Source organism: Juglans microcarpa x Juglans regia, chromosome 4D, assembly GCF_004785595.1.
Source record: "Juglans microcarpa x Juglans regia isolate MS1-56 chromosome 4D, Jm3101_v1.0, whole genome shotgun sequence".
NCBI classification, from domain to species: domain Eukaryota; kingdom Viridiplantae; phylum Streptophyta; class Magnoliopsida; order Fagales; family Juglandaceae; genus Juglans; species Juglans microcarpa x Juglans regia.
This window is the reverse complement of record NC_054600.1, coordinates 24666591-24684282: the sequence shown is the minus strand read 5'-3', so window position 1 is coordinate 24684282 and position 17692 is coordinate 24666591. Positions and strand designations below refer to the sequence as shown.

The 17692-nt window shown below is 38.0% G+C and overlaps 2 protein-coding genes across 4 annotated transcripts; one reads left to right on the top strand and one right to left on the bottom strand.

Moving 5' to 3' along the window:
• Window positions 1-7500: 7500 nt before the first annotated feature.
• Window positions 7501-12280, top strand: LOC121260516 (probable pectinesterase 53). Of its 3 annotated transcripts, none has more exons than XM_041162426.1 (6): window positions 7501-8010; window positions 8093-8303; window positions 9982-10185; window positions 10319-10460; window positions 10676-10829; window positions 12166-12280. In XM_041162426.1, the coding sequence occupies exons 1-5, from the start codon at window positions 7619-7621 to the stop codon at window positions 10816-10818; spliced, it is 1092 nt and encodes a 363-aa protein (XP_041018360.1). In that variant the 5' UTR covers window positions 7501-7618; the 3' UTR covers window positions 10819-10829; window positions 12166-12280. The 3 variants fall into 3 exon arrangements, with proteins under 3 accessions (XP_041018360.1, XP_041018358.1, XP_041018359.1); XM_041162424.1 differs by having other exon boundaries at window positions 7570-8010; window positions 10319-10554; XM_041162425.1 differs by having other exon boundaries at window positions 7573-8010; window positions 8114-8303; window positions 10319-10554.
• Window positions 12281-14481: 2201 nt separating this feature from the next.
• On the bottom strand, window positions 14482-17422 carry LOC121260515 (gibberellin 2-beta-dioxygenase 2-like). Its single transcript, XM_041162423.1, has 3 exons — window positions 16974-17422; window positions 14999-15371; window positions 14482-14811 (listed from the first exon to the last, which is right to left on the bottom strand). Exons 1-3 carry the CDS (start codon window positions 17351-17353, stop codon window positions 14533-14535), a joined length of 1032 nt encoding a protein of 343 aa, XP_041018357.1. The 5' UTR covers window positions 17354-17422; the 3' UTR covers window positions 14482-14532.
• Window positions 17423-17692: the final 270 nt, after the last annotated feature.

The window sequence follows — 17692 nt, the reverse complement described above, 5'->3', positions numbered from 1 at the left end:
GGCAGGGATTTCAACAATTCTCCCCCTCCATGCCCATTTACTTAGATGCTCTCCATCCCAGCTATGTTTTTGCATAGCTCAAGTTTCTCACTTGTAACCACCTTCGTCAGCATGTCCGCTGGATTCTCTTTCGTATGGATCTTCACAAGCTTCAATAGTTGTTGTTCCATCGCTTCGCGTATCCAATGATAGCGGATATCAATATGCTTGGTGCGGGAGTGGTACATTGAATTCTTGCTCAAATCTAGAGCACTTCGACTATCACAATGTACCGTGTAGTCTTCTTGACTAACCCCTAGTTCTTGGAGGAAACGCTTCATCCACAACATCTCTTTTCCAGCTTCCGCTGCGGCAATGTACTCTGCCTCAGTTGTAGATAAAGCAACACACTTCTGCAATTTAGACTGCCAAGAGACAGCTCCTCCTGCAAAAGTGAAGAGAAATCCTGAAGTAGATTTCCTGCTATCCAGATCTCCTGCCATATCTGAATCTGTATAGCCTTCCAAAACTGGTTTAGCTCCCCCAAAACACAAGCACATTTTTGATGTACCTTTTAGGTACCTGAGAATCCACTTGACTGCTTCCCAATGATCCTTTCCTGGATTTGAAAGGAATCTGCTCACCATGCCTACAGCATGAGCAATATCTGGTCTGGTACAAACCATTGCATACATCAGGCTTCCTACTGCTGAAGAGTAGGGAATTACTTTCATTTCTTCAATCTCTTTCTTTGAAGAAGGACACGAGCTCTTGCTCAACTTGAAGTGGTTAGCAAGTGGAGTATTGACTGGCTTAGCATCTCCCATGTTGAAACGTCTGATGACCCGTTCAACATATTTTTGTTGTGATAGCCACACCCTTTTGACATTCCTATCACGAACAATCTTCATGCCCAAAAGTTGCTGTGCTGGGCCTAAGTCCTTCATGTCAAAGGACTTAGATAGTTCCTTCTTTAGTTTGTTAATCTTGGACCTATCCTCACCAACGATTAACATATCATCAACATAAAGAAGGAGTATGACAAACTTGGCATCTTGGAACCTTCGAACATAGACACACTGATCTGCAACAAGTCTCTTGTAACCATGACTCATCATGAATGAGTCGAACTTCTTGTACCATTGCCTCGGCGCTTGCTTGAGGCCATAGAGACTCTTCTTTAGCTTGCAGACTAAGTGATCTTTCCTTGGAGCTTCAAACCCTTCTGGTTGCTCCATATAGATTTCCTCCTCCAAATCTCCATGGAGAAAGGCTGTCTTCACATCCATCTGTTCGAGTTCCAAATTCAAGCTGGCTACCAATCCGAGTATCACTCGGATTGACATCATTTTCACCACTGGGGAAAATATCTCGTCAAAGTCGATTCCCTTCTTTTGTTGGAAATCCTTTGACAACCAATCTGGCCTTGTGCTTTATCAGCTTTCCTTGGCCATCTTTCTTCAGCTTGAACACCCATTTGCTCTTTAGGGCTTTCTTTCCTTCAGGAAGTTTCACCAACTCATAGGTCTGATTTTTCTGCAAAGAATTCATCTCTTCTTGCATTGCCTGCACCCATAGGCTTCTATCAGCATGAGTTTGAACTTCCTGGAAGCTCTCCGGCTCCCCCTCATCAGTAAGCAGAATATAGTCTGATTCCGGATATCTCATCGACGGAATCAATAGGCGGCCTCTTGCCGATCTTCTTGGTTGAGCTTCATCAACCAAAGGAGGTTCATCACCATCTAACCCTTGTGGTGGTACACCAGCTGCTGGTGGAGAGGGTTCTTGCTCCCCCTGCTCGACACCCTGAGCTTCTTCTTCTGCTTCTGGATCTCGATCCTGCATATCCTCATTATCTGTGGCGAACTGTAATGGTGCAGGATGTGTATAGGAACTAAGCTCTACTGACATCGAGGAAGCTTCAGTTCCTATATGCTGGTTTTCATGGAACACAACGTCCCTACTTCTGACAATTCTCTTTGTCATTGGATCCCATAATTTGTATCCGAATTCTTCATCTCCATATCCAACAAAGATACATGGAGTTGACTTGACATCGAGCTTCTGTCTCAGCTCCTTGGATACGTGTGCAAAGGCTTTGCACCCAAACACTCTCAGGTGAGAGTAAGAGACATCTTTTCCAGACCAAACCTTCTCAGGAACTTCAAATTTCAGTGGTGCGGAAGGTGATCTGTTGATCAGGTAACAGGCAGCACGAACAGCTTCACCCCAGAATGGCTTTGGTAACTTAGCCATACTGAGCATGCATCTTGTTCTTTCAATGATGGTCCGATTCATTCTTTCGGCTACACCATTGTGCTGAGGGGTATATGGGACCGTCTTCTCATGTCGAATACCGCGATCAGCGCAGTATGCAGCGAACCTTTTGGAAACATATTCTCCTCCATTGTCCGTTCGCAGGCACTTCAACTTCTTTCCTGTCTCTCTTTCCACTAGGGTGTGGAAATTCTTGAAGTGCTCGAAGACCTGATCTTTTGACTTCAAAATATATACCCAGACCTTTCGTGAAGCATCATCAATGAATGTCACGAAATATCTGTTACCTCCCAATGACTCTTCTTCCATGGGACCACGTACATCAGAGTGTACCAGACTTAACAACTCTGATCTTCTCTTCGTAGAGGAATTGAACGAGACTCTGCGTTGTTTGCCAAACAAACAGTACTCACAAGGGTTTAACGCTATTCCTTTGGCAACCTTGATGAGTGCCTTCTTCGCAAGCGTATCCAACCCTTTCTCACCCATGTGTCCGAGTCTCTTGTGCCACAGATTCGGTGATGCCTCGTCTTCTGCTGCATTGAGGCTATCAGTATCAATCTTCACATGAGTCTTGTACAACGTACCGCAAATATGTCCTCAGGCGACAACCATGGCACCTTGTGACAGCTTCCAAGTGCCATTGCTGAAGTAGCTGTCATAGCCCTGTCGATCAAGGGCTGTTCCCGAAATCAGGTTGAGCCGAAGGTCAGGAATGTGTCGAACATCTTTCGACACCATGGTACAACCAACGTTGGTTTTTATCTGCACTTCGCCAACTCCCACAATCTTCGAGGAACTGGCGTTTCCCATCCTTACAGTACCAAAGTCTCCTGCTTTGTACGTAGTGAAAAATTCACTATGGGAAGTGGCATGGTATGATGCTGCTGTGTCTACCACCCACTCAACATCATGGCTTGCAACGTGCAGACACATCTCGTCACTGGTGGAGAGTATTGCCACATCTCCCGAAAGAGTGACAAGGGTTTCACCATCTTCTTTCTTCAGCTTACTGCTTTGACCTTGCTCCCTTAAAAACTTGCGGCAGTTTTTCCTTATGTGGCCTTCTTTGCCACAATGGTAACATTTCATGTTACCCGTCTGCTGGTTCCTGCTGCTGTTGGACCTTCCACGTGGTTGAGACTTCCCTCTGTTTCTGTCTCCACTTCTCCCTCTATCATCACCTCGAGGCCTTTCTCTACTCTCGGTGACAAGGACATGAGTTTGATTCATGCTTGTCTCTTTTCGTCTGGCCTCCTCATTAAACAAGGCATCCTTAACCATCGTCATGGTAAGTTTGCCATCTGGAGTAGAGTTACTGAGGGAGACCACCAGCGTCTCCCAACTATCTGGTAACGAACTGAGAAGTAGCAGGGCTTGTTCTTCATCGCCAAGATTCAGGTTGACGGATCCGAGCTGGTTAACTAGGTTTTGAAACTCGCTAGTGTGCTCGGCAACAGAGGTGTCGCTCTTCAACTTCAAGTTAACAAGCCGTCTCATCAAGAGGGCCTTGTTTCGAGCAGTCTTAGCTTGATACATATCCTCTAACTTTTTCCAGAGGCTATATGCACCTGTCTCCTGGGCCACGTGGTGAAAAACACTATGGTCAATCCATTGTCTGATCTGACCGATAGTCTTCTTGTGCATCTTTCTCCACACTTGATCTGTAACTTCATCTGGCTTCTTTCCTTCATCTTCCAAAGGGTCAGACATATCTTTACAGTTCAATAGATCCTCCATCCAAGGCCTCCAAAGACTGTAGTTTGAGGCAGTCAGCTTTATCATGGCGCCTGATGCTGAATCCTCCATGGATTTAGACTGATTCTAAATACAAAATGCAAGTACAGGATCTTTGAAGTGGAATATCGCAAAACGGACAGCACCGTTGTGTCCGAAATTTGTTGGAAACGAGTCTTATTTCGTCAAAATCGGACTCAGATAGCACAAGGAATGAGCAAAAGAACCAAAACAGGAACACTGTCGCGCGTGCAGCACGTGGCGCGACTAACAGCGCGTAGGAGCGTGTTCTTCACGCGCCATAACCTCACTGGAGCGCGTGGAGTGCGTAGGAGCGTGTAACTCACGCGCTTTCTGGAGCCAATAAGAACGTCAGGCGCGTGAACTTCACGCGCAAGTGCGTCTCTGCAGCGCGTGAGGCGCGTGGAGAGAGTGGGTATCACGCGCTCGTGCCTCTCCTTGGCGCGTGCTGCTCGTGTCGAGAGTGGACTCACTCTCCGATCTTCGGACGGCGCGTGGGGGAGCGTGCGGCGTCCGTCCGGCCTCTGGTTTTCACCGCTTTTCTTGTCTCGATGAGACAAACACAGTGGGATGCTCAAATTTGAAAACTGAGCTACACACTAAAAACGAGTTTTCTATAAAAAAAAAAAACTCTTCCCAACAATCGCTCTGATACCACTTGTTGGGGAAATCAACACAGCGGAAGGGATAAAAGCGGTAATAAAAGAGTAAACTCTACGCACTCAGTGACACCAAGAATTTAACGTGGTTCGGCAACTGCCTACATCCACAGAAAAGAGCTTCACTATTCAATAGTGGTACACAAGAAAATATTACAGAGGAGGAGGATCACACTCCACTCAACTCAACTCTTTTTTTTTTTTTTTTTTTTCTGAGCTCTCAAGGCTCTCTCTCTTTTCTGTTCTTGGGTGTATTTGAGACTCTCGCCAGAAGCCTCAATTTATAGATGCATTACTTCACGTATGAATGTATTTATTGTTGCATTCAATGGACAGTTGAGAGCTGGGAGTTGGAGGTTGAGCAAGCAGTCAACAATGACTGCTTGCTTGTCTCTGCAGTCAACAATGGGCAGGGATTTCAACACTTTAGAGGTGAATACTCGGTCTGCATAAATAGTATAAGTAGTTCATCAATATTGCTTGTGTTTATAAAATAATGAGCACTAGTACTAATGAAATCGAAAGAGATATATAAAATCAAGTGTGAATAGGGTACCTGCACAGACGGCCATGAAAAAGAGTTGCAGAAGAGAGGGGATGGATGTATTGAATTTGGCACTCAATAAGAAATGGTCAACGTGAATGAAAGTGTAGAAAAAGGTTAGCAGCCAAGACGACCTGGGCTCTGACTCTTACAAGAATGAACCTTTATCACTATAAATTGTCAATATGCAACAGCTAGCTGAGACTAATTAAGCTAAATTAATTGATTATATGGAGGGACTTTGGTACATGTAATGAGCTAAATTTCAAAATTTCTGTTCCAAAAGACCACCTTATTACTACTGATCATCTACGAGTTAAACAAATTAATTAAGTCGAGTAAATGTCGAGGACATGAATCATTTGACAAAAGGTACTGAAGTATAATGATCTTTTATGTCCACTGTTGTAAGTTGGAAATCAATTTTCCATATGTTCCCAATATTTTCTGCATTTATTCAATATTATTCAGCTCGCAATAGTCGTACCAGCCATGCATATTGTACGTCTTGTTATGATAAGTGGACGCTGACTTCTCATGAATGAAATGTATGTCACGGAACAAGAATGAAAAGATGTAGATTTAATTATTTCTTTTATATTTTATCCTCCGGTCATGTCATACTCATTTTTAATGAGTGAGTCAAACTCGTAGAATATTCTGTTCTAAATTTTAATATTATGTAAAATTACTATTTATCCAAAAGTTAAATTTATGAAAAAAGATAGATTTAATTATTTATATTATATTTAAACTTGAGCTTTGAAAAATGCTATGCAAATTTCACCTTCATTTGTAGAGAGAGAGAGAGATTTCTTGATACCGGGACAAGCCCATTTTGAATAGTAGCCGTTTGGCATACCCACAAAAAGAAAACGGGCCATTATGGGGTTAAAAAGAGATATCAACTATTGTATTTTTGTTTATTCAATATGGGCCAGAGAAAGGTTTCAAGACTTGTGTAATTTGATAACCTGTTTATTAATATTTTTTAAAAGTTTTGGAGTTTTCTTAAATGGAAACACACATTCATTCAATAAAACTAAAAAAAAAAAAAAAATTAAAAATAAAATATATATATTTTTTTTTGGCATGTATCATGATTATACAAGGCACCAACTTTGTATCGCCCCCACACGGAATGTGGTGCTCGAATTACACATGCGTTACATGATAAAATGGACCATTGGCCTTTTGTTTAAACCACCAATATCCATTGGAAAATGGGATACAGCTATATGCGTTATTTCCACCATCTTGGGACAGGATTAGCTTGACTCCAATACAGAAAACAAACTCAGAGTTTGGGGTCCTCCACTATTCACTCATCCCTTGAGCATAATGTGCTGTACTACTACTCTCTATGGCGAACGATCGCCAAAAGGAAAGAAATCTGAAAACTGCAGATAGAATGTGCATGGGATGAGAAGTAGTTTGCGAGCTCCCCATTAAATGCAGCATGCGCAATTGAGTGCAGGGAGATGAATATAGTACTACTTTGTTTTGCTGTCTTTTTGCATTTTTTAGACAGTACTCTCTACTTCGTACTCATAACATCCGCAATGTCACGACACATTATCTTGTTGCCTTGTCATATTTTCCACTACAAAATTTGCTTTCGGGACAACATTTTTAAGTACTATAAAGGCCATCTATCGCGCCTGCCTTTTTTTTTTTCAAGAAGACAGCGCTCCAATTTTATTGATTGCTCTTACTTATAGTGGAAGAAAATCGTAATTTCAATAAGACACCTGAAATATACAAATAAGCGAAAAACCAAAACTCACTCATCAAAATTGCTAAGACATCCAGTTACAAAACAAAATATCAATGAAGTGCAGGGTAAAACCAAAACTAGACATTAGAGAACCAACCATAGATCCCAAAAACAAATAAAACCTGCAAGAAAAGACATGCAAATGAGAATAAGAAAAACAAATAAACCAAAAAACAACTTACCAGGAACAGCACTACAAGATCGTGCCTGCCTCGTTGAATAAACTAAAATTAATTATTTTTTTTTAGCTAGATAACATTGAAAGACCAAAGTTTAATTTTTATTTGGTTGTCATTTTGATTTTTTTTTTTTTTCCTTTTAATTTCAGAAACCCATGCTGTATTCTGAGATTATGTAAGTAGTAATGCAGTGTGAAAGATACGGACATTTTTTTAAAATGATTGTCTTTTGAACCTTATCTTTTACATGTGGTAATTTCAAATATGTGATGTCCTGATCCTCCTCCTGACATGCATTGTGGAGAGCAACTGAACGTCATTATAGTAATTCAAATCTTAGAGAATTCCAATATCATTCCACCACCAATATATATATATATATATATATATATATATATATATAAATAACATATTAGCATGCCATATTCTCACACTAGCAAATCTCATGGCTTGCATATCCCATCTCCAACTCAGTCTCTTGCTTCTGCTTCCTTCTCTGACGTTCACTATCACTTTGGCATCCTCTTCTTGGAGTTCTGCGAAAGAGATCAACTACAACAAGTGGATATCATGGAACATCAGAAATTATCAACAGAAGGCCACTTTGAAAGGCACCGAATCCATTGTGCTTGAAGCACGAGGCCGAGGACGAGGCGCAGCCAGGAAAGTAGTCCTCCTGGATGCGAAGCTTAGAAAAGCAGAGATGAACAAAGTGAGTTTAAGTGTTAGTCAAAATGGGAGCGGGGGGGACTTCAAGACAATTGGAGATGCTCTAAACAGCATCCCATTACCTAACACTAGGAGAGTGATCTTGCTTATCAAACCAGGTGTTTACAGGTATATTTGTTTACTGCTCCCTGAACCTTAGCTTATTCTTAGTTTTAAAAACCTAAACATGATCTAGATTTATAATGGGAAGGTATGATCGTGGACACTCTAGGGAAAAGATTAGCATCCCTAGAGCTTTGCCATTTGTTACATTTGCAGGGGATGCGAATGACCCACCAACCATTACTGGGAATGATACGGCCTCGGTGGCTGGAAGAGATGGGATGCCACTTGGGACGTTTCACAGTGCAACAGTTGCCGTCGATGCAAATTACTTTGTTGCCATCAACGTGAAGTTTGAGGTAAAACGACAAGTAGTCGTACTGTGTGAAATTCCTTTTATCTTAAGGGCATGCTTGTTTGGGTAAATCAAAATTTCTAAAATTTTTAAAATTTCTCTTAACTTTAGTTTTAACCATCATTCAAATACAAAATATTTTTTTATTCTAAATTTTAAATTTTTTCATCTAATCATACGCTAAAATAGTAATGTATTTAGAACTTTTGAGGCTACTTAATTTAATGGTGCTTGTTTATTGACATTTTAAATCATTTGAAAAAAATGAAGGGAGTAGGTTTATATATATATATATATAGGAGTAATGTTATCATAATTTTCATCTCACTATGTAAGATATGGCACATTTATTACTATTAGATGATAAAAAATCAACTAACAAATGATGATCTAAATAGGACTGTTCATTCGGGTTCCAGCCTGGAACCCGGGCTAGAACTCTTTTTTTTTTCATTTCAATTTTTCTTTAAAATCTGTATTAATAATTTGAGTAGAGAGAATACATCAATCTTGTACTTGGACCAATATACAAGCCACTAGGGAGAATACAACAATCTGTCGTAAAAATTCGCAGCCAAATTGTCTCTGATCTCTTCTAGAATCTTAGCTTCCACTGCTGGGTGTGTTGCAATAAGCCACAAAAACCAAGTTAGCCTTACGGTCTCTCCCTACTATAATGAGATTGAATATGGCGTCCCTTAAAAACTCGTTGGATTTTGGGAAACCGTTTGACTCTAGTTTCAATGTTTCTTCTTCTTCATGAGCTATATAAGCTGTCAACAAGTCAGATAATTAGGCTTCTTCTATCTTCTGGGTTTTGCTTCGCCTCAGTTCTTCTCGCCTGGATGAGATAGCATGGTATAGGAATTGATTAAAAAAAAAAAGATTGGGTATGGTGGGTTTTGCAACCCAGGTTTCGGTGTTCCGGGCTGGAAAAAAATCCAGCCATCCTAGATCTAAGGTAATAAATGTGTCACATTTTATATAATAAGATAAAAGTTAGATAGTAATATGGTGTATTGAATTTTCTTTTATATATATATATATATATCAATCTCATACTAATTAAGGGTATGTTTAACTCTTTAACGAAAATTAGAGCTCAAGCTTCTAATTTTGATGACTGTTTTTGCTGTTTCTTATCTTATAATATTTAAAGAAAATCGCCTCACACAAATGACATCATGGTAGACAAAGATTCCACTTGTGCTTGAAACATTGAGAAAGTCCAAACAAAAATGTCACACATGTTCATGGCTTCCTAGAACGGATGGAGATTGCTACATTTTATAAATTTAAGATTCCAAAACAAAAATATCCTTACAACTACAAACACAACGCCCACACCACTCATCAGTGTCTAAATCCAATCCAAATTTTTTATTTTTAAAATTTTTTTAATCATATTTGTGATTGAGCAAAGTAAATATCTCGTTTATTTTCACAACTCTTCTCAACTAATCTTATTTAATAATTATAATTTTTTCAAATTTCTACACAATAAAATAAATAATTCAATTTTTTCAAATCTAAAAGATAAAAATAATATTAAAAAAATATTCTAATAATATTTTATTCAATTTTTATCTCAACTCATCTTATCTGTTAAAACAAACCAAAAACATGCGCAGCAGATTTTTTTATATATATCTTGTTATTCTGTTAAATTTCTGGAAAACTAGAACACAGCTCCACATGAAATTGGATCCATCGGAGGACAAGGCGTGGCGCTTCGCATTTCTGGGACCAAGGCTGCATTCTATAACTGCAGTTTCTATGGTACCCAAGACACACTCTACGATCACAAGGGCCTTCACTATTTCAATAATTGCTTCTTCCAGGGCTCGGTGGATTTCATCTTCGGCTATGGCAGATCTCTTTATGAGGTCAGTCAATCATCAACAACAACATAACCAAATAGGCCCATGCTTAGTCTCATTATTAGTGCCCAGAACATCACGAATGCTCTATTTGGGCTAAATAAAAAATTTTATTTTGTGTATATACATGGGCATGCAGAACTGCTATTTAAACTCCATTGCAAAGAAGGTGGCCTCCCTCACAGCCCAAAAGCGAAGCAATGCCTCATTGGGAAGTGGGTTTTCGTTCAAAGACAGTGTAGTAACAGGGAGTGGCCAGGTTTACCTTGGCAGAGCATGGGGTGAGTATTCCAGGGTGGTTTTCTCATACACATTCCTGGACAAGATTGTTCTTCCCCAAGGGTGGAGTGATTGGGGCGATCAAAAGCGGGATTCGTAAGTATATATATATATATAGCACTACTACTCTTGGAAAATCAAATATGATCAAATGATTCATTAAAAGTTACTGATCAGTTCTTGCGCGTGATCTATATATTCTTTGGGGTTGTTGCAGAGGAGTGTATTATGGAGAATACAAATGTAGTGGACCAGGAGCCAACTCAACAGGAAGAGTGTCTTGGGCGAGAATGCTCACCGATGAAGAGGCTAAGCCTTTTATTGGGACTCACTATGTTGAAGGCAATACTTGGCTCATAAAACCTTTTTAGGTTATTATTATTATTTTCTTTTTTTCCAACCATCCTTATAAAATATAATGCTTCCTAGCTAGGTGCGTGCTAGCTACTTGCTGAAAATTAATATTAATATTCATTGTCATTTATTTAGTAATATTGAAGTACTGCAATTAAAAAAAAAACTACAATTATATATATATATATATATATATATGTAAGCTATAACGTACAAGTGAAATAAAATTATTGTAAGGATTTTCAGAATTATGATGGATCGATCTCAAGCTAGCAATTATTCCTGAGCCATATATATATATATATATATATATATATATATAGCTAGTGCACTTTGTGGAGGACCCTGCTGGCCTGACCCCAGAAAATGTGTCCACCATTGAAAATGGAGGCAGCAGTATAATATTGTCGATCGATAGTGGAATCATGAATACCGGAGTATTAATTGATATCACTTCATGAATTCTTAACCGAAGCTTTAATTCTGACAACAATACCACTATAATGCTAGCTCCTATATACAAACACACACACACACACACACATAAAAGAAACGTGCGGTACTGTTAACTCGGTAATAATCAAACAATGAACAATTAACGCTTTATTAATGTACTAGCATACAACTAAACCACATGTACTGATCGTCGAAGTCATCGATATATACATGTTTATATATATTATTACCAGAGCAGAGGGATACTGCATGCATGCATGCATGGATAATTGAGAAACATTTAACTCTAGATTATCAGCTAATTATATATTTCTAAGGCCAAACGCAGGACTTAGCTATTTTCCAATTCTGAGCATCCTCGACGGTGTCAACGCTTTTCACAATATTAATACATGATCCAATGTCGAAGTAGCCAAGGTACTGATCTTGGTTGGAGGGAACTTCTGCATTCCCATGGTTTCCCGGATTGTGATTTTTGCCGGAGTTCGCCTCGGCCTTGATCGTGCTCCCCTCCATAGCCAAAGTACTAATGTGATCACTTTGGCGGAATCTCATTAGAGCTCCCAATAACAACACTAGCGAGGCCATAAATATATATATATATATATATATATATATATATATATATATATCTGAATTTAAGCCTTTTCGAGAGACGATATTGGACAGGCTAGGAAGACAATCATTTATATATAAACTTCATGAAGTTGAGCAGTTCCTTGCATTTACAAACCTAGCTAACATCGCCTTAACTACCACTTCTAAATCATTAAATAAGATCCAAGCAATATATGTGCCACTTGTCTTCCTCATAACATTTCTAATTTTCTTTTCTTTTTTCTCAAGCAAGGCTATTACGAATATATCCTAGCTAGTCTTACATTTTCTAATTGACAGATAGGAACCAGGAGAATTTTCGGTAGTGATTGTGTGGCCAAATTAAAGGTAGCTTCTTCGTGTAGCTTAAATATTGCTGTCCTTGGAAATATATATATTTTGAACGTGAGTTTCTTAATGTCATGCAATTCCTGCCATGGAAGTAGTGTGAGAGCTAGGTTGGCCATCCAGCTAGCTTCTTTTACGAAATAATTACATGATCGAGTCAATGAGCGTTGGACAACCCCATGACTCACGAGAAAGCAGATATATATATATATATATATATATATATATATATATATAATCTTTCTGTTCAAACTGTGATGGAATCAAACGATCTCTATAATCTGATTTACGACCTACCTATCAACCCTATCGACTTGTAAATACATGATATATATCAACATCATTTATATACAATCTCTCTCTCTGCTCAAATCATTTTCCTGAAATTATTTTATCATGTGAAACTAATTTCAAAACCTAATTAAGGACCTCATCACCATCATCTTGCATCCTGTAGACATTATTGTGAATTAATATCCTGAGTGAGAAGACATGATCGATCCCTATGTCACTTATATATTGACTCTCTTTAGGATCAGCTTATGCAGATAAGATTGGCCTGCATGATAATAACATGATTTATAAACAGATATTCAGATTTCCCAAACAGTGAAAATTTGAAAAATCTTTTCGAAGAAGAAATTGTACATATCTCAAAACAGCCTAAAGCCTGTCCAATATCTCGAGTCTTTACAATTTTCATACCTAATGTCATTAATATTTATCAATATTCAAATTATGGCTGTCTGAGTCATCTTGAGAAGAAACCCCCGGCCGATAGATGTTGTCAGAGTTGGTGAGACTGAATGCAGGCAATTTTTTCTCCCCTTGTTTTTTAGTAATTAGCAGATCGAACTTTTCATCCACTAAGAGATCGTTCACTAATTAATAGTATATTATATATATGCAGTATGCTGCTTTTACGTTATTGCAAGTCATGAGTAGCAACTTACACGTTTAGATATAGGAAAAGTTTTATTGCAAGTGAGATCGTCCACCAAATCGTGTACCAATACTGACATATAAGGTATCAATTTAATAAAAGTATGAATTAAAGATAAATGATTTTCGAGATGGAGGACCTTCTCCTTCTTTTAAATTTTTTATGTTATTTTTAACAAAAAAATTGTTGGTATGTAATTTGGTACACCAAACCATTTGTACCTATCAAGGCTCTTAGATATATGATCATACCCCATATATATATCTTTATATATATATAACTACAAGAAAACTGTTTATTTGTAACCAGTTATTTCTTGTGAAAATGATTACTTCTTGCTAAAATGAGTATATTTTCATCGCAAATAGTCATTATCATCACAAACAATCCGTCATAAATATATGCTCGTTTTTTTTATAGTGTGTATATATATATGTAGCTAATTAAGAATGTCTGCATCAATTAAGTGGACCTGAATTTGTGAACATAATTGTTAAAACGATTGGGACACAAGACCAATTTCTAGATCACCAACATGGGAACTAAGACATTGGTATCGTGTAATTTTCCTAGGTATACCTAATTAATTCAATGATCGAGGTAACAACGCGTGTGCGCGACAAGAACAAGTCGGACAGAGACACAAAGATAGCATTGGTCCACTAAAATACCACATAGTACTACACCTTACAGATTACATCTCGATCGGTGTGATGAATGATCAATATCCTTGAGATGATTTTTTACTGCTGAGGTTGGCAATTAATAATCTAGAAGTGCATATATCGTACTAGCTACTGAGGAAAATAATTCTTCCTAGAGCATAAAAATAACGATATGTATATGTGTGTGTACGTACGTACGTAGAGATCAGATTTTATGCGAAATGCAGATAATTACCCATAAATTATATATTCTAGTGGTATATATATATATAGTTGATCTAGCTAGGTTTTCTTTTATGAAGATCAAGACTTTATGGAGGGTCAACGGCGGATCTGTCAATTTGGGAGAGAAAATTATATGACATTTGATTTTATTATAAGTTCAAACCACAAAGAGCTAGAGTTTAATGACGTTTTCTAAAGGACAGTAGTCAATTTGTAATGATCATTGACCAGATCAATTAGGAGATCATCGAAAATAGTTTTTATCATTTATCAGCTTGAAATAATAAATAGTAATATAAAACTAAAGATCGAGTAGTGTTTGAAACTAAATATTCTTCAACTTCAAACACATGCAACTTAAGGCATATGATTATAAGTAAAATATATACAACTAACTAACTAGTAATTAAATATAATTAAATCATTTTTTCCTCTTCCTATTAATGATCTGTGTCCTATAAATGGTACATGATCAAGTACGTTTGATCAATTCATGACTAAGTTTTTATCACCATGATGAGAACTATGAATCTTGAAGAGATCGATACGTGAATCTCCCAATCGGAGAGAGTAGGCAGCCTTCTTGTACTCGTCCCAAGTGAATGGCTTATAGAGACTTGGTTTCTGTGGAGAGACCAACTCCGGTAGAGGAGAGATCCATGCATTTAGGGGTGGAGCCCCGAAATATGCCATTGACATTCTTGGCTTCATTGCATTTGATAAAGCTCTGTGTCTCACGCTCAAAAATCTCCCATTTGTCAAAGCCTAATTCATCATTGCCAATATAAATAACTCATCAATTAATATATCCCAATATATAATAATAATAATAATCTCCTTTAAATTTAATGCATATCTTAGCAATAATAAAATATTAATTAAAAATAAATACTTCTGACTTTTATTCCGACAAATTTAATTTAGAAATTAATACAATTTGAATATTACCAACCTGTAAGGCATCACCGACGAACACAAAGAATTCACTGGGGTCAGGATGTACAGGGACCCACAAGCCATCGTGCAAAGCTATTTGGAGGCCCCCCACGTCGTTGGATCGCAAGATGGTCAAGATCTGAGGGTCAGAATGTTCCCCAAATCCTATCCGATTGTTTTTGCACTGATAAAGTTTTGGAGATGGGTCCCAATCATTGATATCTTTCACTGGAGGATAGTGATTGAACCTGAGAAGTGAGTCACTATGGACGTCTCTGATAAGCCTACTTAAGACGCACTTGTCCTGGACCCACAGGCCTTCAGCCACTAGATCAAGAATCTCACATGCTAATTCTTTCATTGCTTGTACGTAATTATTCACTGAACAACTGCATAAATACAAAAAGAATAACATGATAACAAGGAAAAAAAAAAAAAAAAGAGTATATGATCAACAGATTGGAACACGTGGAGGGTTTAGTTGAACTCTGTTCCTTGATTTGATTGTAAAGTTATTTTCCTTTTGACTTTGTTTTTGGGAAAGTGGGAGTCACAGTACTACTTCTAAATGGGGGCTGGCCGGGGTCCAATTCAAGCGCTAGCTCATGTTTTTTGGACAAGAATTTGCATATTGTCTTTCCGGCCTTGTCAATGTGCATGAGTACTCGTACTTAATGCAGACTTGGGAAGGCAAGATTCAAGGAATTCGTACGTCTCAACCCTCACATGGCATGCTCCCTTCATCTTAGAATAAGATCATCGACGAGACAGTATACTTAATTTACGATTCCTTTTCAAGACATGTGTTGAAAAGAACAAAAAAATAATAATCTTCGAAAACTCATCGAGCACAGGTTTGATTATTCTTCCTGGCTGCTCATGTAGTATACTACTTTGTACTCCAAGGTCAGGTCATGAGACCCTAGAAAGGTTAGCCCGGCCCTATACTTAAATCAGTGAAAGAGGCATATATATATATATATATATATATATATATATATGAGATGACATGCATGCGAGCATGCGTTTTACAAGTTTTGGTGGCTGACAGTCATAAAGCAAAAGTCTTCCCCTTTATTTAGTTTCAAGTTGACAGCAAGAGATTAGAAGGTCATCTGGGGATGATTGTTTTCCTATCTGTTGGGTATGCAAGTTTGCCATTTGTCCAAGTTTAGATTTTTTTGAGAGTTTGAGATAGAAGATAGAGTAGTAGTACTTGCCACTTGGGGGGTCCTAACAGCTAACTTTAGACCAATTAATGGTAGATATATATAAATGATCTCGCACGCTTGCCTCTATTATAAAGAACCGTAGCCATAGGCCCCGCGCGACTAAGATAAAAAGTCTACTATAATTCTATATGCCCAAAGATTTTTAAAGTCCATTGATGAGGGATTGATGCCATGAAAGAAAACCAAGTCCAACTACCTTCAAGCTAGGGTCTACCCGATATATATATATATATATATATATTACATAATTGTAGAGTTTTAATTAATTAATTGAACCCAGCTTTGTTTTCTCATAAAGGAAATATGTCCTTTTCTAGGATATATACCAAGCACTACTAAACAAATCTTCCTCGCCATTTCATCTGAGAATTAAATTAATTAAAAATGCAAAAAACCCCTTCTTTACAGGCGATCGAAGGGACATTGGTCTGCGTTTCTTTATATTTTTACATGTTCCGGCCGTCATTATATATCTATATGTTGAGCATTAAATAAATTAACAGAAATTGAATCAAACACGTACGCCACAATCGCGCACGAAACGCGCGAACCTGTTGGACACAGAAGAAACAGAGAGAAGAAGCTGCCTTCTTCTCTATATATCCTCTTCCTTATTAAATTTTATTGTCTCTTTATCACCATTGTTGGCTCATGCAGTGAAAACGTAACGTAAATGTTTGACTTAAATATATAGTATGCAAAAATTTAAATTCCAAAAAGAAGAAGACGGAGAAGAAGAATGGATGAGGTGTAAATTACCAGAATTTTGTTGGGTCATTGGAGATATGTGTGGATCTTTCGGAAATGGAGAGAGGGTCGGTGTGAAGGAGAAGGTATTCGAGCTCACCCATATCGCCATTACGGCCAATGTTTTTGCACCCATAACCAAAAGGACTGGCTGGACCAGCTCGTTGCTTCTCTGCGGCGGCTTTCTCAAAAAACTCAGCACTTTCCTCTTCCATTCTAGCAATTATCTCCTTTGAAATACCATGGTTAACCACCTTGAAGAAGCCGAATTGTTCGCTGGCTTTCACGATTAGTTCCGATAACATTGACCTATTGAGATGAAGATCAATGGTCGGTATCCCTACTGCCTTTGTTTTCTTGCTTCTTATTGGGGTGGGAGAGGGCACCACCATGTTTATTGTTTCTGGCTGATATGGGTTGGGATTCTAAGAAAGAGGTAAAAAGTAAGAATTTGAGTTTGAACTTTGAAACTTTGGAGGTATGGTCATGTTTGAGGTGGTGCTAGCTATATATACACAATGGGAAGAGAGAGAGAGAGAGAGAGAGAGAGAGAGTACTATGTCTATATATTATAATTCACGAGTCTTAAATAACCAATAATATATAATATACATTTAATTAAAGAAAGTATCGTATTTGAGGAGACGTGGATGAGTCACTTTGTATAATAGGCATATGATGGTCTAAGAAGAATATGCTGTTTTATTTTAGACCAAAAAAAAAAAGTCATA

Coding starts and splice junctions, on each gene's coding strand:
- LOC121260516 (XM_041162424.1), top strand. CDS start 7,619: ATGGCTTGCATATCCCATCTCCAACTCAGTCTCTTGCTTCTGCTTCCT. Junction 8,304..9,981: donor CCATCAACGTGAAGTTTGAG/GTAAAACGACAA, acceptor CTGGAAAACTAG/AACACAGCTCCACATGAAAT. Junction 10,186..10,318: donor ATGGCAGATCTCTTTATGAG/GTCAGTCAATCA, acceptor ATGGGCATGCAG/AACTGCTATTTAAACTCCAT.
- LOC121260515 (XM_041162423.1), bottom strand. CDS start 17,353: ATGGTGGTGCCCTCTCCCACCCCAATAAGAAGCAAGAAAACAAAGGCA. Junction 15,372..16,973: donor AATGACCCAACAAAATTCTG/GTAATTTACACC, acceptor GTATTTATGCAG/TTGTTCAGTGAATAATTACG. Junction 14,812..14,998: donor TCGTCGGTGATGCCTTACAG/GTTGGTAATATT, acceptor ATGATGAATTAG/GCTTTGACAAATGGGAGATT.